Consider the following 24,634-nt stretch of genomic DNA (forward strand, 5'->3'; position numbering starts at 1 on the left):
GGCTTGGGGAGATGACAAGTTTCAAGCATGTGAGAAAACATTATCGTGCCAATGGTAGAAGAACATTTAGAGGGAATTGAGGAGACAAGAGGCAGAAATTTCCAAGTCTTGATACACACATCTACAGTCCATTCGCACATCAGAGTCACTCGGCAGCTCAACTCATAGAACATCCCTTCTACAACTATCATGCATCAAATGGCAGCAACCCCACATCTCATAGTAGAGTTATGTTGGTGAGCAATCTTGATTCCAAACAGGCATTTGAGTTGGATATTTGCATTTACATTCATTTACATTTTGTCCTACAATGGATATTTGCATCAAAAGCCATGATACAGAAATAGATTATTATTATCTTAGGCTGCATTTAGTTGCAACAAATATCATGATATTTCAGGATTAACGGTCTAATTTGGTGCAGAATATCATGAAATATATCATGACAAGTTCAGGAAAATGCAGTTTTGAGATTCATGATGGGTGTTTTCGGATGAAGGCTTTAGGATCTTCCTCCATTTTATTTTCATTCCTAGCTTTCTAGCAATGCCCTCTCAGACCATGCTGCCATCCTAAAATAAAGTTCAAGAGGCATCCACTTTCCAATCCAGCAACGAAATTACCAAAAACAAGTCTCAAATCCAGTATGCATTCTGTGAAAGACTGTCAAACACATTGACAACACTTTATTTTAGAAGAGAGTAAGCCCCCATGCAAGCCCCAATTCTCAAGTTTATTCATGGAAAAGGTTCTCTGCATATTATATTCATTTCAGTTTAATACAAATCCCACTGGTTTGTGGATGCAACAAAAGATTAGATAGGCATTACCATCGGTCCACCGTCACAACTACAAACCACCTGGACCCTTCAAATGGCAAGCCTTGAAACTAACAGCAAGGCTTGCAACTGATGCTAATTAGCCAAGACTGGTAAAGAAAGAGGTGCGCCATTCAGTCAATGTGCACTGCACACCTTGGTTGCCAGGCCCTCCTTCCCTTCTCATCATCAGATGACTGCAAGAGGCAGAAGAAGCTTTTCAATGATCCAAAGAGCAAATAAGGCCCAGGAAATAGACATAGAAGAAACACAAGTTCAAGACACTCAACATTTGTAGTTCCAAACAGTTTGGAGTTTTACCTGTGGTGTGACAAAATGGGGAACCTGCACTCTCTTGGAAGCATCTGCCAATCGCTTCCGCAGAAAGTGATCTTCCTCAGCAGCAAAATCATTGAAAACCTGCAAGAAAACTCAAGCAATTTTATATACAAGAAAAATAGGATTTGTAGAGCAATATAAATTGATTTTGTTTCATTTTCCCAGAGTCTATGAGAATCTTATAAACCAATTCAAGGAAAAGTAGAAGCACAACTGATAGTTTAAACATCATATAACCAATTATAATGATTTCAAATTTCTAGAACAATTTTGAGTCATAAAGACTCATAACACAAAGGAATGTGAATGGAATATTCTCATCGGGAAACCCCAAAGAGTTGGCTCTGATCTACAAATAGATATCCAAAGCAGCCACTACTTTTGTCATGGTCAGCCTAGGAAATTAGCCTCAATTCAAGCCTTGGTTTTCCTCACAGAGAAGTCCAACATCTTTACAAATGGAATTAAATAGCAAACATTCAGTTTAACAAAAAGACGAAATGACAAACTAATAATGTTTCCAGTTTCACAGCAAGGAACCTGCCCTTCCTCTTTTTCTAGAATTTCCATAAACCCCAAAATGGGTTTCTTTTCTATTGCATTGGAAATCTTTTGCATTGGAAAGAAAGCTCTCTCATATCTACAGAAATGCCGTTTCAAGATCTTTCAAATTTCCAATAAGAGTAGAAATCCCAACAAATTGGGAATTACATTTCTCATGGCCGAAGCCAAATGCAGCATTAGGAAGCCATAATTTGGTTATTTCTACATTATTAAACATACCAATTCAATTCAATAGTGCTTCTAAACACCAATATTTTAAATCGCTACACTATGTAGCAACGTAGCATAGCTTAGCCTTAATGCTACATAGCTTATGAAAATAGCTTAAGTTGCATGTAGCCTACACTACATGATAATTTGCATATGCTAAACACTGCATAAAGTACACTACAAGCTAAAGTTATCTTTCACTACAACATTAAAATCAATTGATGTTTACAACGATTTGTTACATTTTATTTTTATTTTCAATAAAAATTAGTTATTCTTTTCAATGCTTTTAGTAAAATAATACAAGTAACAATATTAAATTAATTTCATTGCTTTTTGTACCTTTATACTTAATCATTGCCCTTTCATATTACTTTAGGTTGCATTTGGTTGTACCAAATATCATGAAATTTTGTTGAAGTTCACTGTTATTCAATCTAATTTGGTGCAGAATATCATGAAATTGGTGCAACCAGGTACGACCTTGAAAATCTAGTAGTATATAGTTTACAGAACATGCTGTGTAGCTTATGCCTCACGCTTTGGAGAGGTGAAAGCTAAGCTACACGCTACTTAAAACACTGCTAAACACACCTTACATTAGGACAGTCTAGGCAACCCAAATCATAGTTACCTAATTCTCTGAAAGTCATACCCCAACTGTAAATCAGTTAAAACAAACCAACTTACAGTTCAATACAATTTTATTCAGTACTCTTGGTCAATCTATATTGACCTAGATCGACCAACAGTTCAATGCCAACTCACTGCATTTCGAAAACTGAATCAATTCAAATTTGATTTCTAATTCAAGATTCAAGCAAATTAAAGTACATTCCTCGATGTTCAGAAATTGCTCTTGATTAGAATTAGAAAACATTTTAATTAGGTCAGTAATCTTGAATCAGTTAATTAATTTTGGAACTGCGTGGACTAATGAAATTATGTGAATTGGACCATTGCACTAGTCCATCAAACTAATGAATCGAATCACAAATAAAAGGGCCTATCCTAACCAATTTGGCAATTATCAAACTACAATCTGCAAGCTCAGACTCAAATTGGTCAAAATCCAAATTAGTTAAATATGTCCCAAATAAACGAATAGTAGAAGAAATCAAAACAAGCATGGCAGCAGCTTTGTATCAGCATACACATACACAAATCCCACGTACCTGACTTTGAATTGCCCCAACCAACTTATCTGGACATTCAGAAGCATGTACACTTTGAAGACTGGGACACTGAAGTAGCAACCTCTCTGGGAAGATGCAAAGCAGAGTCGAATAAATAAGCTATGAATCATCTCCTCAGAACTTCAACAGTTATGATTGGCTCATCATGTCAAATCAGCAATATGTCAGCTACCTAAAAGTAGAACATTCGGTAACTACCTGGATGCAAGTTTGTACATGAATTGAGATTCAGGTCGTTAAGCTCCGGGCAATTCAGATAAAGAGCCTGCAATGCACGAATCAAATAATTCAGAAGCTAGAAGACTAGGAAACAGAGTATACAAGAGAAGAGTTTTGATGAGCCCTCATGCAACTATATAAAGTGGCCATACATGCCAGAGTTCTATATGCAAAATAAAAAAACCCACATACATAATTTAACTGCTTTTTCTTGGGTATGGGTCTCATGTTAGCATGACACAAATTGGACCCACTTAAAAACTAGGTAAGGGTCAGGCCAGGTGGATTTCAAGAGGACCCAAACCTGATAGTAATTTGGGTCAAACCATTGGATCAAAACCCACCCCATCCCCATGGTATAAATTTTGGACCAGACCCATTAGTCTTCAGGTCAGATCCAATGGCCCATTGGGCCGACCCGACCCATTTGGACCCCTATCCACAGTAGCACTCACTTCATGTGCAGCACAGATGAACGCCCACATATGCTGCATGAGGGCATAGCAATAAGAAATATTTTCATGGTGGCATACATCCAAACCAGAACAACCCCATAGGCTGAGCTTCTTCAACCGCGCATGTTTGATGATCAGCTTCTGGTACATTGGGTGTAGCTTGGTGTTGGTTACTTTCTGCTGATTATTTAGTTCATGGCCAGAGTTACCATTTTCATCAATGGTTGCGTTTTGAACACTAGGGTCGCAAATGGTCATCCCACAATCAATGAGTTGTAGAAGCGGCAGTTGGGCTGCAGCAAATTGTATGCCACCTGAAATAGGATTAGGAAAGAGTTGAATAACAAAGAAAAGCAATACAGCAAATGCCATAGCTGCATAATAACCCAAGCGGAAACAGTTAATTTGGATAGCTGATTACTTGAAGTGACGTTAGGACAAAGGGCAAGTAGTAGTCTAGACAATGTACGGGGTAAAACATTGCAGATCATTCCAATCCCGCTATCACTGATGCTTGATCTGAAAGCAGAACAAGGTAGTACATGAGATCTCACAGAGCTATAATGATCATTTGAAACAAAGTCATTCATGCAGGGATTCAGTTCTAGCCCCAGATGCAATCTTCAACATGTACCTCTCTACATGCAACTACATTTGCCAACCTGTCGTGTGCACAACATTCAAGCTGAGTATCATGTCAGAACAACCAACAAGCCATCACCTGGCCAAAAACTCACGCTGGTCAACTATAATGTATATCGGACATGAATGAAAATAACAGAGTCTAAAGAACATACAATTCGCTTAGACCATCCATTGTTTTCAATCATGCATGGCCTACTGGTTAGTTAATCAGCATGAGTTTCGGGTCAGACAACTACATGGTGGAACCCATCTGATGCACAGATGGGACTTCATACACAAATGTAGCCATGTGTAGAGGTGCATGTGGAATGTTGTGTGGGGCTAGCAAACCTCTTGTTAGAGATCATCACATTGAGTCATTGAGTTCTGTAGCACCGCTAGCATAATTAGTTCGTTGCAATATCGAATGCAGCCATTGTTTGGTAATCCAAACCATTGAACTGATGTACCTTGTCACTGATGGGGGACGCCTCCAGATTGGAAAAACTCCCACCCTTCACTCTTTTCTATTGAATTTGAACTTATTGAATTCCACTGAACCATCTATTTGAGGCCAGTAATTGCAGTGTTCAGATTTTCTGATGATTATTTTTTAGGCATCCCCAATCAAATGGTCAGTGGCCATCAAATCAACAGTCTGGACCACTTTGCAGTAGCCCTACATGTGCAGAATTATGCACATCAGCAGACTATTCACACAACAAAATTAATTCCTTTACAGTGCATTGTGAGTGGGTTCATATATGCTCACTTGCCGTTAACTTGGATTTTTGAAGACATTGTATAGGTCCCAAGTGCATCACCACATATACTACCATGATGCAGCATATAGAACTTGGACCCAGTGGATGAGGCTTATGATCCAAACCTCTGATATTGGAAGATCCTAACCATTTGATAAGTGTTAGAACTCTTAATGAATCCATAGCCATATATTTGGTGGTGTATACAGTTGCTGCATACACTTGATGGAATTCACCTACATGAGTGTGGAGGCGGAGGCCGCTTCCTATGAGAATCTAGGCGAATTCTCTAAAGCACTCATGAAATCTAGATAATGGTGTGTGGCCAAAACGCACCGAATCACCGAATCACTTGCAGAGGAAGAGTTGTGTGAGTGGCATGTACTTGCGATCTATATTAAAAGGATTCAGGTTCAAGACTATGGTGTCACCTGATTCCTATAAACCTTTTTTACTTACTCTACTGTCTGTTCAAGTCTATGGTGACACCAGCACCATTACACAACTATTACGCTTTAATCCGAAAGAGTTTTATTTTAAAACATGTGGGGAATTGTTATATTTTTGTTTTAAAATAATATTAAATTTTGAATTTTCAAATTTTCGGTGATTTCCCTCCACATTTGAAAAGTTTTAATACTTTTGTGTTGTAAGTTTTGTCCCACATTGGATTTGACAAAGTAAACTATCTTGTATATAAGATAGTCTTTTTGCCTAAGGCTTGAGCCTCTTTCAAGGGGCATATGAATTTAGTCATGTGGGAAAGCTATGCCAATAGCTCTAATCTATGTCATTGACCACACACGTGTGCACGCGCAGAGCCGAGTTGAGTCCGTGTGCACGACGGGTTGGGTGCGAGCGCGGGTGCAGTGTGGGTGTACTCGTGTGGGTGTGTGTGTATGAGTACTCGTAGGACTTTATTTGCGAGAGTGTACTCGCACTTGCAACTTTTCATTTTAAACCAGAGAGATGCATCCCTTTCGATTAGTCGCACCTGTTGGGTTTAAACCCAACGGACCTAACCTTTTATAAAAGGTGTTTATACACCACTTCAGAGTCTATATAAAGACTACCGATTCCAGTTTTAAAATATACGAAATTATTATCTCTCTTATAAAACTCTCTCTGATACGATTTTAAGAATTTTACTGAGTTCATCGCTGAGTCAACTCAGCACTTTCGAATTAAAGTGCAAGTGGTTCGAGCCCGTGTACAGTGAGTGCACCGCTGGGACCGGGTCATAGTCGTTGTATCCTGGAGGTCGATTGCTCTAAAAACTTGTTGCACTTGGGACGTTGTCCAAAGGGAGCAAATTCGATTTCAAGCTGAGTGACTCAGTCATGCCTCGACTCAATTCAATAAGTTCTTCTTTCTCAAAATTTTATTTTTCTTTTTTGGTTCTCGATTTTAATAGTCTATTTCATTCAACCAAATATTCCAACAATAAATGCCCTGCAAATAGAAAGCAATATACTGAAACAGACCAGTAAAGGGCTAAAAATTGGATGGTTAGGATCTTCCAGTCTAGGTGATTTTTGAGCCATCATAATCCACAGTGAGCCCTAGCAGATCAAGACACTGTAAACAGTCTTACCAGGGTCAGTAAGAGATGAAACACCCAGTTTTCAGGTATCATTAGAAAAAAATCACATACCCACTCAGATCAAGCAACTCCAGGTTTGCATAGCTGGAAGTGATTGCAGCCACAGATGCATCTGTGATTTCAGAACCAAGTACCAATGAAAGCATGCGCAAGCCCCTGATAACATAGAATCAATAAAACATCATTTCTGAAACTATAAAACTATGGAACCACTGCAAGAAATGAAGTTTTAAAAAAATGGTATTAGATAATACAACAAATCACCACTTAGATTTGCAATTCAGAGAAAGATAAAAGAGAAGTAAATTGCATTTTAATTGCTATACCAAATTACACCAAGTATTGACATTTAGTTCTTGGAAAAGTACAATAGAATGCTATCGAGAAAAGTAAGGCTGCATTTTAATGACATCTTGATTGAAATGCAAAACAAGCCACCAACATGAATGCCAAGGAAATTGCAGTTGGTATTTCAGCTTCAGCAGAGTAATAATTGCAATTCAATCAGATAGCATATCCAAACACACTACTTTTTTCTTTTTTAATGGCGCTATGCTGGGACTGGGACAATGACCTCAAGCATTCAATGTTCAGGCATTTAGCTCTACCACATTAGGCCCAGCATCAAAATAAGCATCTTGTAATTTCAAAACATGGATGCCTAGTAATCATTTATAGGTCTCAAGGTTTACAAAATCCCATGTAGTGTGTGCCTGCCTGAAAATCAGACCATCCCCTCATTAATGTAGCAAGTGTGCAAACATTAATGGCCAAAAACTTTTCTTCTATTGTTTTGGTATGTGTACTGACCACCTAATTTTTGTGACAGGGCATCTAAACAGCAAGGATAGACAGCTTGGATGCTTGACACATCAGCCAGCTTCGCAAATACAGTTCAGAGGGGCATGGAATGGTAGGCATGCATTATAATAATTAGCAAGCCTCCATAAAGCATTATAACAAGAGAAAATAACACCCACATTGCTGAAGAAATGCTATTGCTGTATTCAAAAGATGAAATTAACAAAAATAAGACTCATGCTTTGCTAGCACCACAATGACCAACTATAAAGCCTTTAGAGGAAACAAAAAAGTTGGTCAGATGAGAAGTTTCAGCCAGTTTCTTAAATAGCTTACACTACCTTCAACCTACATAGCTCATTAAAATAGCTTTAAGTCACATGAAGTAGATACTACACGCAAAGTAGCATATGCTACAAACTACATAGCTCACACCATAAGTTATTTTTCACCAAAACATTGAAATCAATTAATGTTTTCAATGATTTGTTACATTTTTCTGTTTAAAAAAATGTTAGTCAATGTTTTCAATAATTTTAGTAAAACAATAAGTGCAAGCACTAAATCAGTTCCATTGCTATTTTTATCTACATACTTAATCTTGCAATTTACCATATTTTTCCTATTGTTTTAGGCTGCATTTGGTTGCACTAAATATTTGAAATTTTAGTCCAATTTGGTGCAAAATACCATGAAATCTCATGATATTTGGTGCAACCTAAAACAACATTAATTAAAATTTGAGAAGTAGCATGTAGCATACACCTCACACTTCGGAGTGGTGAATGCTACACTACAAAATGTTTGCCATTTAAACACCGGCAGACAAACCATCACTCGTTGACATTAGTGCCAATATTTACCCGAACGGCAAAAACGCCTAAAGCTTTTGCAGAATCCAAATCAGAGAAATCAGCCAAGCGAGGACAATCTAGAAGCAATGAATGGCATTTCCGATGTCTTTCGAGCCTTAAAATTAAAAGACAACAAAATACAATCAATGTACTTTAAGCAATGAACAAACCTCAAATTTGCACTTGTCAGAGAAAGCACAACAGCATGAGACAGTTGAATAGATGCAATATGTATGTTTCTCAATCTCGGGCAGCTCCTTCCAAAACTATCCACCATGGTGATAAGATCAGTAGAGTCATTCTCTTGGCGGGAAAAATCAAGGGAAAGCTCCTTCAAATTAGGACAGTTGAAGGCCTATGGGAACCAATACAACAGCATAGATTTTGTTTAATGCACAAATGAGAAAAACAGACCAACTGAAACAACAAAACTACCAAGAAAAAAAGATAGTTACCATTTTGGACATGGAGTGAAGGTCCGAAAGCCAGAGCGTTGACAGACTTGTGGAACATAGGCTGAGAAAGCCAAGGCTAGTGCACCCTTCAATTTTAAGGCTTGAAAGACATCGTTTCTCAGCAACAAAACGGCCCAATTCATCTCTGCAATACAAACTCCATTAATGTTCCATCAGAGTAGTAGCAATGTGAAGATGGAAGAAGCTGATTTATGCAGTTTAGGAAATTCTTATGATATTGAAAGCAGAGTCCCTTTAGTAAACCTTTACAAACTGGATTACCAAAATAGTATCAGAGACTTAATTCCGTCAATCACCACTGACACAACAATAACAGCAACAACAGGAATAGCAATGACAATAATAACAACAGCAAGCAGCAAGAAAATGATGACAGCATCAGGAAACAGTCATTAACGCAGCAATAAAGCAAATACCACCAGATGCAAACGAATTCCATTTCTGAGTTCTTAACTAAAAATCTACGAATCAAATGCAACTCAAGTAGAACTTGCAATAGAATTAAATGGATGCATGGAAGTAAATATGTGGATGAGTTGGGATGCCACCCATTTTTCAGTTCTCATTAAATTTGCAAGAGCATTCATCAGGAAAGCTGCTCTCCCTTTTTTGTATCAAAAAAATGAGTTAGAAAGACAATGATTAACTGCCTCTGACACACATGTTCATATATTGCCAAGTGTTCAAAAATCCTAACCATTCAAACTTGGCATCACAGAACCCATCCTGTTCATATATTGCCTAGTGTTCAAAAATGAGTTAGAAATTTCAGGCCCATTGTATGCCTGTGTGGGCAAAAATCTTAAGCTCAAATCCAGCCATCGTATGCCTCCACATGCAATAAAACTCAATTCTCTGTAACACCCAAACACCTTAATTATACAACTACAAAAACAATGCAATAAAAATTTAAAAAAAAATAAATATAAAAATAAAAATGCAAACAAGTTGATGTAGAAGACCTTATTACATCAATAGGCAACAAATATAACCATAAAAGACATGGAAAATAGTATGAATTTTTCTAATGTCTGCTCTGTAGGTGATCTACGTCAATGTTGATCAGACAATCACAGGACATGCTTACACATATAGACCGCTCAGTAGATGGGCCGAATGGTCTGGATTGATGAGCACATACCCAAATGGTGGGGCCATGATAGGGCATGCCACTAGTGCAATGGATCTAGTTCTTTAAATTTTTCATGGAGGGTGTATGTGTTTCATATCAGGACCATCCAGTAGATAGGATACCACCAGAATAGATCAAAAGCCCAAGACCAGCAATTATCCTCCCTTAACCATTTGATCAATGGCCTAACCTTTCAAACAAGGGCCTACAAATTGTCCATTGCTCAGAAGTGTAGGGTCCTCATCTGAAGAGGGTAGATTTTGGAGTAAACCCTATCCAAGAGGAGATCTACATGTTGGACGGCCCGGATGATCAATGCTAACATGCCTGCGAACTCAGTGAGGATTATACAAACCCTAATACCACACAACATAGACCTAAAACAGGACTGAATCCATAAACCGACAACAAATGAAAAAAAAAAAAAGTGCCTGATTATACATTTGAGGTCCATTTCTCAGCTCATCCATGATGAGGCCCACATAAATGTGCAGATGGATGATCCAGACCAACCATCTAGCAGGGCCTGCAGTTGATCAACAACCATCTGATCTGATGCGCCCCACAATGGACAGACTACACAAAAGATCTCAAAGATCCAAAGATCCTACCCATCCAATTTTCAGGCCATCAATCAAAATGTTAGGATAGTCCCATTAGGGAGATTTTCGATGGATGGTCCATCCAAAGTGGGGTCCATCAGGTCAACACTCCAGATCACTGAGATCTGGGCCCACTTTTAGGAACCCAAATCAAGAGGATACCACACATGTACCCTCAAGTAGAAGATCCTATAATTCCTCCACAAAAATATAATTTATAATTAGGAAAATCAGAAAATGCAAATACACCCAAGGAATCTCACAGATCTAAGTATCTAAAGTGTATAAGATAATTCAAAAAATAAAAAGAAAAAAATCAAAGTAATCAAATAAGAAATCTGGAAAAAATTAATAAGATCTAACTTCGGAAAATAAAATCCCATCTTATAAAAAATACAACAATGATTATAAAAATAAAAAAATAAAATAAAAAATAAAAAATAAAAAAACCAAACATGCCATAGCTCATGCATATAAAAATGAATCAGAAAAAATCCATAAAAAAAGAAAGATAAATCATCCCAATGAGATATCAATCCCAATAAGCCAAGGTCTCATTTCTATCAAAATGAAAATAACCCAAATGATTTTTTTGTTTAAAAAAAGAATAAAATGAAATAATTACCCGGTAATCCGGTTGATGGCAGAATCACCCGTACTGATCTCCAAGGCTTCGAGATTTGGACATGAGAATGCAACACATGCCAACATTGTCGCGTCCAAATCACTGCACAAAAAAATAATAACATTTTAAGGAAAAAAAAATTTTAATCCATTTTTCATCCTAACAAAAAGCAATTTTTTCTCATTTTATTAATTTATTTAGATATTTATACCCCACTTTTTATGTTGTGTTTTTTGCAGTCGCCAAGAAAAGACGATTTCAGTGTCATCAAGAACTACGAGCCGACCCAAAAAGGGGGTGTTGGGTATCAAAATGAGGGGGCTTAAATATCAGATCTGTAGTGCATTTTAGTTATTTCAAGTCCATCTCTATTTTCCATCATCTCCCACCTTTCCATCCTCAGTGAGAGTCTAACAAGTCCCGTACACCTGCGGAGCACCGATCCAACAAACCCTACTTTCGACATTGATGGGACCCGCAAACGAAGCTCCTCAGCCGCACGCCACACGCGTTTCGCGCAGTCTCTCCACTCCCTGGAGACCTGCGCGGCCGACAGCAGGGCCGAGGGTGGGAGTCGCCTCAGGACCTCGGCCAGACAGGCCGAGGACGGTGATGAGGCGTCGTCCATGTCCTCGTCCTCGTCGGACGGTGCAGCTACGTGGGCGAAATCGACATCATCGTCGAAGGAGAGGGAGCGGCGGAGCTGCTGACGTGGAGGGGGAGGGGTGAGGGAAGGTGGGACGGTCGGATCGGTGGTAATGTGGCAGGAATGGCCCTTTTTGGGGAGGCCGCAGCGGCCGCAGTTGTAGCTGCCGCGCTTCTTGCCGCGCTTGAGGGGTGCGAGGATCGCCGCGTTTGTGGGAGTGATGGGATGGTGCTGCTGCTGCGGGAGCATCGCTCTCTCTCTCTCTCTCCGTTCTAGGGTTTTCAGGGGGAGAGAGAGACGGAGAGAGACGAGGCGATGAAATATAGAGATAGAGAGAAATGGAGGGAAGGAGCGTGTCGGAAAGACGCGGGAGATTGGAGTTATTTCGCGCCATGTTTTTTCACGTGGGTGAACTTGAATGGAGCGGGAGGGGTTAGTGGTTTTTTTTAATCAAAATGACGAAAATACCACTTGCCTGTAACCGGGGTTACACTAACCGCTGTAATCGCAAGCTCTGTGGGGCCCATCGTGATGTTTTTCTTATATCCACTCCGTCCGTCCGTTTCTTCAGATCATTTTATGGTGTTATACAGAATAATAAGGAGATTTAAAACTCAAGTAGGCCGCACCGTTGAATAGAGTAGGGATGGAAACGGCCACCGTTGAAACCATCCTGAGGCCCACCTTGTTGGTTTGATCCCATCCAACCCATTCATAAGTTGATCGAAACATGGATGAAGGGAAAAACTAAATATTAACTTGAAAAAATTTATGTGCTGGTCCCGAGAAATTTCAATAGTAGTCATTCGATCCTCATTGGTGTGGCTTACTTGAGTATTGGATCTTCCTCAAAAAAATTTTCCATGTCTAAAAGATTATTGAAGAAATTATGGACGGAGTGGATATAAAATAAATATCAAAATGGGCCCCACAGAACTTGAGGTTACATGGGATTCCTGTAACATCGGGTTATCGGCGAGTCGCGTCCCTCGTGTTGGGAAGGTTAGCTGGAATGCATCCGACGTGCATCACGCTACGATACGTCGTGAGTTTATCCGTCGGATCTAGGGCCGTATTCCGTGATCTAAACGGTTCATCAGAGTGGCCTCAACGTAGATGTTGAAAACTAATGAACTCTATGGATAGAAGACATAGGCACTTTTATTATGGAACGTCACCTTTACCGTTTTTTGTGGGCCATTGATTCAGGATTCTGAGATTTATCAGCTTGAGCGGTGTATTTCGCCAGATCAATGGCTTGAATCACAGACATGGCCCCTGATCCAACGGATATAGTTCCGACGCATACGTCGGGATGAATTCGAGCTGCCCGCGTTTTGGTTTTTTGGAGTTTTCCATACCCGCAGGCGTGTGGGGTACCCCTGCAAATCCACAAGCTATCACCCTCTCCACGTGAGAGATCCAAGCCTTCCATTAGTTTCTCGCGTTTATCATGTTGAATAAGATAAATTTCAGACTGCTGATCTACTTGGGTGGGCCACAGTTCACAGAAGTAAATGAACGGCTGGATAAATTTTGTTAAATCCATTCATTTGTTCTCTGCACCGTGGACCCTACTCGAATGGCAAAGCCTGAATTTTAGGTTGGAAAATCTACCCATTTTTTGCCATAGGATGGAAAGCTCAGATCTATGAGACGCGTGTCATATTGGCACAGGTGGCTGAATGCGGATTGCGACCTACCCCTGCCCGTCTCTAGCCACGAACGGGCAGTTTTGTGGGTGGCTCCCATAATGTATCTGTTTATCCACACCGTCCATCTCTTTTATTGTATTATTTTAAGTTAGTTGCAAAAAAATAAGTTAGATCCAACGCTAAAGTCGACCACACCGAATAATAATTTTGGGCTGTATTAAATGAACACAACATTAAATGCCAGAGTTACAGCCTAATCCATAGAAGCAGTAGGCTAAGGGCCTGTTTGGGAGCGTGGATTTTGAACCCCCTGGATTCGCAACCCCGAGGATTGATAACCCCTTGGATTGGCAATCCCCTCGGTGTGTTTGGTACCCTTGAGTGTAAATCAACTTTAATTCAAAAATACCTATATATGGTATATTCACAGGGGTTTGAATTTAATTACTAAATCAACTTTAATATCTCCAATTAGTGAGATATATAATTTTTGATACTATGGTTGTGATAAGCCCACTAAAATATATGTTTTGCCTAAAAGTGATGAAATTCCAAGTCTAGATGGATCGCAAGCACAAGATCATGTCTAAGTGACTAACCAACGATTTTTAATCGTTGATTGATATGGACAATGTTTGGACAATGCTGATCTACATGAACAATGTTTGGACGGTGCTGATCATCGTTAGTGGGCCATGTGCCTAGTGGAATGATAGTGTACAGTGATATACATTTATACCTGCAACTATTCAAATGATTTTAGGTGTAATCCAAGCTCTCACCTTGGATTACAAACCCCCTCAAAGAGGGGATTGGAACCCCCCTGGATTGGCAATCCCCAGTTGCTTTATGCTGCCAAACAACCATGGGGATTTGAAACCCCCTCCAATCCCCTCCAATCCAAGGTGCCAAACGACCCCTAAGTAAAAGATACCTCCTTTCAACACTAAGGGCCTGTTTGGCCAGGCGGATTAAGAGGGATGGGATTGTAAAATCCTGGGATATGCCAAGAAAGCCTAGCAGACTTGATGAACTTCTCTGGTGACATCACCATCTGATCCCATCCCTCATGCCTGGGGCGTGTTTGGTTAGACGGCTTGGAATGAATTGGAAGGTAAAATCCAGGGATATGCCGGCGTGTCAAACAGACTCAATGAACTTGTCCCGCATCAATCTCATGGATCTTAAACCAATCCATTGACACCACCATCGTTGCTTTAAAATCTATCCTTCCTAATCAAGGAATCCGTCCGGCCAAACAGGCCCTGAAGCCTTGGTATCGATTCCTGGTGGGGGTGGCTAACAGCGAAGTGTGAACTGATAGTGGGTGTACTAACAAGCTAACAAATAATTATAAATAAAAAAATTAAAAAAAAAGCATTAAATGCTAGAGTTATCTAAAGTTGTGGTTCACTTGAGCGTTGGATCTGCCTCATTTTTGTGCATATTCGTTAAAATGATCCGAGAGAAGGGATGGACGGCATGGATAAACAGATACGTCAAGGTGGGCCCGCCCACAGAACTGCCCTTTCGTAGCCGGAGAGGGGCCCGGGTAGGACGCAATCCGCGTTCGCAGAGCTCCGCGCAAAGAGAGGGTTTCGCAAACTTCATCGATACTCTGGCACCGTTAATCAATTACTGTACAAATAGTGTATTTTAACTCAAATTGAACTGTCTAAATTTCTGGAACCACTGTAGATAGGCTATATTCGATATGTTATATTTATATATTGATTATAGTCTTCCATGAGCCTGATAAACAGCATCTGTTTGTTGATATAGGGACAATGGATAGATGTCCACCAATCAGTTTATGTTCAGGTGGACGGTCCATGTACATTTGGATCCACGATTTGGACGGCTTAGTTTAAGTACCTGTATTCCAAATGTGCAGGTCCTACGCGCATGAGTATTAATCATCACGCAATGCCAGAGTATCAAAGTCATTCTCAAGTTGGTATTCTGTGTACGTGAAAGCTGGAGAGCTTTATTGACTATCTAAACTGTATCTCGCGCCGGAGGGAGTGGGCCGTCTGGACTCTATCCTCGCCAACGAGGCTCTGCAAGTGATGACGTGGCAAGCTCGAGCCTTATCCTGGCTGTTCGTCCAGCAGATCTAGATCTGTCGGGATATATACCCTGGTTTTTAAAATAAGCTTATCAGTTCATCCGATGGGCCACATATGGGTAAATGGACGGTTATAGATGAAAACGCTCCTTTGGGGCCTCAGTTTTCAAATGCGTCGGATAGTATGAATTGTATCTCTGGTGGGACAGGATGGTCTATGGTTGGATGATCACCACATTTGGACGTCCTGGTCCACAAATTTTCCAGTTGAATGTGAACCGTTCATTATTTTTATTTAAGATTCCATCTAAATGCAACGGATCGTACGGGCCAGATGGTCGATCGATATGAGTTTTTGGACCGCTGTCATCCATCCAAGGTGGGCCCACGTTGGTAGTTCGGGTCGTTCAACCATGCAGCCGTACAGCATTGATGGACATGCGGACGGAGTCGCAAAAGGGTCTCACGTGATTTCAGTGGGGAGAGATGGACGCGGATTGCGTCCTACCCCCGCCCGTCTCCAGCTGGGAACGGGCAGGATCTTTGAGTGTCCACCGTGATGTATGGGTCTTATCCCCACCGTCCATCCATTTTTTCGTATACTTTTAGGAAATAATACCAAAAATTAGACAGATCTAAATCTCAAGTGGACCACACCACAGGAAGCAGCGGTGATAATGATTGTCACCGTTGAAACTTTTCTAGTACCCACTGTAATGTTTATTTTCCATCCAACCTATTCATAAATTCCAAAAGACCTAGATGAAGAGCATAAACAAATATCAGCTCCATCCAAAACCTCTGTGGCCCCCAAGAAGTTTTCAACGGTAAGATTTTAATCCCCGTTGTGTAGTCCAAATGTCTTTTATCTATATCAATTTTAGGCTTATATCATAAATGGATACAAAAAAAATGGATGAACAGTGTGGATAAGACCCATACATCACGGTGGCCACTCAAAGCTCCTGCCCGCTACCAGCTCGAGACGGGCGGGGGTAGGACGCAATCCGCGTCCCTAGTAAGCTGGGCTCGGACGTCTCATATGGGTTACTCAGGATCATACAATGCAATACCCGCAATGAGCTAGTGCGTTTCGAGATACGTGCACTTTCCTCGCACGTGGAGACAAGGAACACGTGTGTGTAAGATCGGAACCAACCATCCCGCAATCCACCTGTGTATCAATTCCATATCTAAAAATCAAGCGGATCTGATCATCCGGTGGGCCATAATTTAGAAAAAAAAAATGGAATGTCAAAACTGACTACAGCAGAACTCGATCTAGACGCGCCTCTCCAACAGATATATCATCCGACTGATTTTTTTACTGTGGGCCCAGCCTTCACTTCTCCTAACCATACTTCTACTGGTGGGCTCCACCATGCTCCCAAGAATCCTCCACTCACATGATCAAACGGATGAAATTTTCCGGATTGCAATTGGACGGTCAAAAGTATATACTGGTAGGTGGTCTATATGCAGTGGAAAAACCCCATCTGTCGAATGGCTTCAATTGTTCCATTGAGATTTTTATTTATCAGCCATCTACCGTCAGTTCCGCTGGATGAAGCATCTAATCCCAGAAATATTTGAGGCCTACCTGTCTTTAATTCTCACGCTATCTGCATTTAATTTAGGGGGTTGGATCTCGCCATAGATGCGTACGCTGCCGATTTCTTCTCCATCAGGGTATCCTAACCATTGAATCTGGACTGATGTGTATATGTTTGTAACCCAACCATCTCGGGGAGAAATTTGAGGGTGACCCATCATACATGAGGCCCACCAAATGAACAGTCTGATTCACCTATGCTAGAGTCAATCAAGAGAATCCAGACATCAACCGTCGAGATTGAAAAGCAGCTCGGGACAGTGCTTGAGCATGCCCCCAAAACGATGGAAACGGATTGGCTGCTCCCCCTGCCACCAGCCCGTGGCTGGTGGTAGGTGCTCTGTGGACCCCACCATGATTTATATGTTTCGTCCATGCCGTTCATCCATTTTTACAGATCATTTTAGTCATTGATCCTAAAAATAAGAGGGATATAAATCCCATGTGGATCACACCACAGGAAAACAATAAGAATTGGATATCCACTATTAAAATCCCCCTAAGGGCCACTGTACTGTTTATTTGATATCCAATCTGTTGATTAGGTCATACAGACCTAGATGAAGTTAAAAAACAAAGATCAGCTTGATCCAAAACCTTTATGGGGCCCAAAAAGTTTTTAATGGTGTACATTCAACCCTGTTTCCTGTAATGTGATCCACTTTAGATTGGGATATACCTCATTTTTTGTCACATACTCTAAAATTATCTATTAAAATAGATGGACAGCATGGATGAAATATAAACATCATGGTGAGGCCCAAAGAGCACCGACTGTCAGCCATTGGCTAGTGGCAGGGGAGCAGCCAATCCGTTTCCGGAGAGGGGAGGCCAGAGAAAGGCGGCGAGACTTATTGATTCAGTAGTCCCTCTCCTTCCCAATAAAAGATGGGGTCTACCGTGGTAATTTTCTCTCATAAAAAGGATGCTTGCGGCGTGGTGGTTAGAGGGATACTTTCCTCCATCTGTATTTTTTGCACTTTTAAGCCCTTGTCCTCTGGCTATCTGCCAGCTGTCAGTTTGAAAAAAGGTGAATAGACCGAATTACCCTCAGACCTTTTTAAGTCGTCCTCGCAACAGTGCTCGCGTTTTCTTTTCTGGGGCGAGTCCCGGCGTGTTCCCACGTGGCACGTGTGTTAAAGACAGCCGTTCATCCAGTGGACCACACAAAATGTCATTACTTGTCAAATGAGATCAGACGGATATGATCATCAAGTGGGACCCACGCGCAAGAGAATAAAGACCCGTAAATAGAATAGGCCCAGATTCGGCGGATCCCCGGTTCCAGATCCCTGACAGAGGAGGCCACCGTTTGGTACTGACGCTGCTTCCAAGCAACACCCCGCTGAAGATGTTACGCTGCCCATTCATGCATGCGGCGACTTTCAGATTTTGGAGTGATACTTCTAATCATAAAGTCTCTTGATATACATTGGTATGCCATCCCCAGCATGCTGAAGCTTTTGGATGAAGCAGTTGTTTGACTTGGTGTTAGAATAAATTAAAATAGAATATAAATTAAATATTAAATATTATTTTTCTACTTTTATTTTTTTTAATTAAGTGGTGTAGATTTTCCTTGGGATTTTTATTTCTTTCATTTTTATGATTTACTTCTAAGCTAATTTGGAATTTAAAAATATGATTTTCACTGACGTTTAACTTCCATGAAAATAAAATTTGTGATCAGCATCTTGTTTTAATTCAAATTATTTATGAAAGTGGATGTTCGTTTCTACGTGCATTTATCTTCACGGAAACTACCTTTTTCATTTCATCTCTAATTGGAACACATGTTTGGCCAATTTTATTTTTATTAATGATATATATGATTACAATTGAAGTAGTTGGCGATCCTTTCTATGTCATTGGAATTTTAACTACCCATCTTCCTTTTCATGGACTTACCTCATTTGTATTAACAAAGATGTTACTGTATATTGGAAATTTAAAAAAACATATACTATCTTAAAAATGACTTTCCTCGACGGTCATCTTCTTTTTCCTGACAAATCTAAACCATTGATGATTAAAATCCATTGCCGTTACATAGAAAACCATTGATACCTATTCAATGGTTTAAACCCATTAGAGTTATATAGAATACCATTGCTAACGGTCCCCTTTTTGTTCTCGATGGATTATAGTCGTCGGATGATTCGCCAATGGCTAACATAATTCCCCAAAGGAAATAAGCTGTCAAAGAAGCACATGTTTTTATTCTAGATCATCTGTTGTTGCTTGATCATTTGTTGCTCATAAATTCTCAGGTCTAAAGAAGGGTTTTTCCCTTCTCGCTATGACCGGTCCCAGTGGACTCCCTGTACACGGGCTCGAACCACTTGCGGTTTAATCCAAAAGTTCGAGTTGACTCGATGAACTCGAGGAAAATTGCTTAAAACCGAATATCAAGATAGCGTTTTATAAGAGAAGAATTTTTGTATATTCAGAAGCTGGAATCGGTTGTCTTTATATAGACTCCGAAGTGGTGCATAAGTACCCTTTATAAAAGGTTAGGTCCGTTGGGTTTAAACCCAACAGGTGCGACCAACCGGAAGGGACGCATCTCTCTGGTTTAAAACGAAAAAGTGCAAATGCAAGTACACTCCCGCACATACAGTCCTGCGAGTACCCACACGCACATACACACATACACCCACGCCCTCCAGCCTCACGGCCAGCCCGTCCCGTCGTGTCGCGCACGCGCACGCGCACAAGGACACGAACATGGACTCGGACTCGGACTCGGACTCGGACTCGGCTCGGCTCGGCACGGCATGGCTCGACGCGCGCGTGTGGTCAATGGCATAGATTAGAGCTATTGGCATAGCCCCCCCACAGGACCAAATTCACATGCCCCCTGAAAGGGGCTCAAGCCCTAGGCAAAAAGACTATCTTATATACAAGATAGTTTACCTTTTCAAATCCGATGTGGGACAAAACACACAACTCAAAAGTACTACAACTTTTCAAAATTGGAGGAAAATTACCGAAAATTTGAAAATTCAAATTTTAATGCTATTTTAAAACAAAATACAACAATCCCCCACATGTTTTAAAATAAACTCTTTCGGATTAAAGCGTAATAGTTGTGCAATGGTGCCGGTGTCACCATAGACTTGAACCGACATTAGAGTAAGCAAGACAGGTCTACAGGAATCAGGTGACACCATAGTCTTGAACCTGAATCCTTTTAATGTAGATCGCAAGTACATGCCACTCACACAACTCTTCCTCTGCAAGTGATTCTGCGGTTCGGTGCGTTTCGGCCATACACCATTACCTGGATTTCATGAGTGCTCTAGAGAATTCGCCTAGATTCTCATAGGAAGCGGCCTCCACCTCCACACCCATATAGGTGAATTCCATCAAGTGTATGCAGTAACTGTATACACCACCAAATATATGGCTATGGATTCATTAAGAGTTCTAACAACTCATCCTTCTGCTTTGCTGCTCGCACTGTACACCATAAAATGAGCTCATACAACTCAGTGCAATCGTCTACCTCGTGTCTTGTTGTTTACCCATTGAACCTATCTCATGGGATCTCTATTTGTATAGGTTGGGTTGCGACACTGGCACTCATATATTAGGCTCAGCCCCATTCCCTTCGATGTATCATTGACTAACCTTTTAGATAGTCCTTTAGTCAGAGGATCTGCTAGATTCTTTTCTGACCTCACAAAGTCAATAGATATGACTCCATCACGCAACATATGTTTCACTATATTGTGTCTGAGTCTAATATGCCTGCTCTTTCCATTATATATTTTACTCTTTGCTTTCGCTATAGCTGCTTGACAATCACAATGAATAGATACGGCCGATACAGGCTTTGGCCACAATGGTATATCAGCTAAGAGATTTCTAAGCCACTCGGCTTCTGATCCAGCCTTTTCTAAGGCAATAAACTCGGATTCCATAGTAGACCGAGCGATACATGTCTGCTTGGTAGACTTCCAAGAGACTGCTCCTCCACCTAAAGTGAAGACATATCCACTCGTGGATTTTGTCTCATCTGAATCACTAATCCAGTTAGCATCACTGTATCCTTCTAATACAGCAGGAAAACCATTATAATGTAAACCATAGGCTATACTGCCTTTTAGGTATCTCAAAATCCTAGACAAAGCATTCCAATGCTCTTTTCCAGGGTTATGTGTATATCTACTTAGCCTTCCTACTGCAAAAGCTATGTCTGGTCTAGTGCAGTTTGTTAGATACATAAGGCTACCAATTATTCTGGAATACTCCAATTGAGACACACTATTTTCTGTATTCTTCATGAGAGTCACACTATAATCATAAGGAGTATTGACAGGTAAACAGTCAAAATGGTTAAACTTTCTCAATATCTTCTCAATGTAATGAGATTGAGATAATATAATAACACCATTTTTCTTGTTACTTCAATACCCAAGATTACACTAACCTCTCCTAAGTCTTTCATGTCAAACTTAAATGACAATAATTTCTTAGTTATATTAACTGATTTAATATTAGTTCCAAAAATAAGCATGTCATCAACATAAAGGCATATAATAACATATTCATTTCCAGAAATTTTACTATATATATATCTATCTACATCATTTATATGATAACCATTTGATTTTAAAACACCATCAAATTTTTTATGCCATTGTTTAGGAGCCTGTTTTAAATCATATAATGATTTAATTAGTCTAAATACTTTATTTTCTTTTCCTGATATCTTATAACCCTCAGGTTATTCCATATATATTTCTTCTTCTAAGTCTCCATTTAGGAAAGTTGTCTTAACGTCCATCTGGTGTACCACCAGTTTATACATGGAGGCTATCGCTATTAAGACCCTGATAGTTGTAATTCTAGTTAAAGGAGAGTATGTATCAAAGTAATCTATTCCTTCTTTTTGTTTAAAATCTTTTGCTACCAACTTATCCTTAAACTTATCAATAGTCCCATCTGATTTTAGTTTCTTTCTAAACACCCATTTACAACCTATTGGTTTATTTCCAGGTGGTAGGTCTACAATTTCCCAAGTGTTATTAGATATAATAGATTCTAACTCATCATTTATTGCTTCCTTCCAAAAGGTTGCATCTGGAGAGTTAATTGCTTCTATAGGTTGTAGGATCATCTTCTACTAAGAAAGTGAAAAAACCATCTCCTAGGTTAGTTTCTCTTCTAACCCTAGTACTTTTTCTTGGTTGTATTTCTTCTACTACTTTCTCGTATGCATTTTTACTAGTAGATGCAATATCTGATTCATTGACTTCTTCTATTCTTATAGATTTAGATTTCATAGGGAATACGTTCTCAAAGAACTCTGCATCCCTAGCTTCTATAATTGTATTAGGATCTAGAATATTATCCTTAGTTTTTAAAACTAAAAACCTATAGGCCGCACTATTTTGTGCGTAACCTATAAATACACAGTCGGTCGTTTTAGGACCTAACTTTCTTTTCTTAATTTCAGGTAATCCTACTTTAGCAAGACACCCCCACACTTTAATATATTTGTAACTAGGAACATGATTCTTCCATAGTTCATATGGTGTTTGTTCAGAAGATTTAGAAGGAATCCTATTTAGAATATAACAAGCAGATAGAATTGCTTCTCCCCACATATTTGAGGGTAAGCCTGAACTATTTAACATAGCATTCATCATCTCTTTTAGAGTTCTATTCTTACGTTCTGCTATTCCATTCTGTTCTGGTGTATAAGGAGCTGTAGTTTCGTGAACTATTCCATTCTTTTCACATAATTCTCTAAATTGAGAAGATTCATATTCACCTCCTCTATCTGTTCTAAGTCTTTTAATTTTTATATTTAACTGATTTTCAACTTCAATTTTGTATTTAGAAAAAGCATTTAAAGCTTCATCTTTGTTCCTTAACAGATAGACTCTAGTAAACCTAGAGTAATCATCTACAAAAGTTATGTAATATCTTTTTCCACCTCTAGACATGTGATTTCTAAAATCACCTAAGTCACTGTGTATTAACTCTAATAGAACAGATGATCTTTCTATTTGTTTAAAGGGTTTTCTAATGAATTTTGATTCGACACATGTTTCACATTTGTCAAATTCTTCATTAGATATATTAGGTAATAAACCTAATCTTTTCATTTTCTTCAAAGATGTTATATTCACATGACCTAATCTACTATGCCATAGATAACAAGGTTCAACGGTATAAACAGAACTGAATGTCTTCTTATTATTATCATTGGATACATTTATAATGAATAAGTCATCGCTACAGTACCCCTTACCAACAAAAGTTCCATTCTTAGTCATTACAAGCTTATCTGAATCAAATACTAACTTAACACCAGCCTTATTGAGGAGTGAACCAGAGACCAAGTTTCTTCTAATGTCGGGCACATGTAGGACATCATTCAACATCAGAGTCTTTCCAGAAGTGAGTTTCAGAAGTACTTTTCCTTTCCCTACAACTGGAGACGTTCTAGCATTACCCATGAACACCTGTTCATCATCTCCTGATACTTGATAGGAGGTAAACATGCTACGATCCTTGCACACGTGCCTAGTTGCACCAGTGTCTAGTACCCACTCCAAGTTGTTTACAAGGAAGACTTCTGACACCACAGCTACTATCATGTCAGACTCATTGCTTGTTTCTGTAAGATTAGCTTGCGGCTTATCTTTGTTTTTCTTAAGCCTGCAGGTTTTGACATGATGCCCAGGCTTTCCACAGTTGTAGCAGTTTCCCTTTTTCTTGAATTGATTATTTGCATTCTTCTTTTTGAGCCTGCATTCATTTGCATAATGTCCAGGTTTGCCACAGTTATGACAGTTGCCCTTTTTCTTATTATTTGCCCGACTTGATTCCACAAGATTCGCCTTTGAATCTATCTCATTTTTATTTTCTTTTTGGTCTCTGATTCTATTGGCCTCCTCTATTCGTATGTGTACGATAGTGGTTTCCAAAGAAATACCGTTCTTTTTATGTTTCATTCTATTCTTATATTCTTTCCAGGAGGGCGGTAACTTTTCTATTAGTGCTCCTGACAGAAACACTTCATCCAACTTAATTCCTTCTGTTGATAGTTCATGAACTAGACTTTGAAAATCATGAATCTGATTTGTGACAGGTATATCGTCTGTCATTTCATAATGAAGGAAATTAGCAATTGCATGTTTCTTAGCGCCTGCATCTTCTAATATGTATTTCTTTTCCAAAGCAGTCCATATGTCTTTGGCAGACACGTAAGAAGCATACACGTCATATAGTTCGTTGGATAAAGAGTTTAGAATATAATTTTTACAATTATTTTCATCTTTTACTTGATTTGATTTTTTGGATCTATAGTAAATGATTCGAGATAAAATGTATGAAACTTTCGGGGTGGTCAGA

At 39.6% G+C, this 24,634-nt stretch overlaps 1 protein-coding gene across 2 annotated transcripts; it reads right to left on the minus strand.

Annotated features, from left to right (window-relative positions):
* Nucleotides 1-709: 709 nt before the first annotated feature.
* LOC131248964 (F-box/LRR-repeat protein 17) lies at nt 710-12,292 on the minus strand. Of its 2 annotated transcripts, none has more exons than XM_058249492.1 (11): nt 11,672-12,292; nt 11,283-11,384; nt 8,903-9,047; nt 8,618-8,802; nt 6,844-6,948; nt 4,223-4,320; nt 3,802-4,115; nt 3,326-3,392; nt 3,107-3,192; nt 1,140-1,238; nt 710-1,015 (listed from the first exon to the last, which is right to left on the minus strand). In XM_058249492.1, exons 1-11 carry the CDS (start codon nt 12,175-12,177, stop codon nt 953-955), a joined length of 1,770 nt encoding a protein of 589 aa, XP_058105475.1. In that variant the 5' UTR covers nt 12,178-12,292; the 3' UTR covers nt 710-952. The 2 variants fall into 2 exon arrangements, with proteins under 2 accessions (XP_058105475.1, XP_058105476.1); XM_058249493.1 differs by having other exon boundaries at nt 3,880-4,115; nt 11,672-12,288.
* Nucleotides 12,293-24,634: the final 12,342 nt, after the last annotated feature.

The sequence above is a fragment of the Magnolia sinica genome, chromosome 6 (genome assembly GCF_029962835.1).
Source record: "Magnolia sinica isolate HGM2019 chromosome 6, MsV1, whole genome shotgun sequence".
NCBI lineage: Eukaryota > Viridiplantae > Streptophyta > Magnoliopsida > Magnoliales > Magnoliaceae > Magnolia > Magnolia sinica.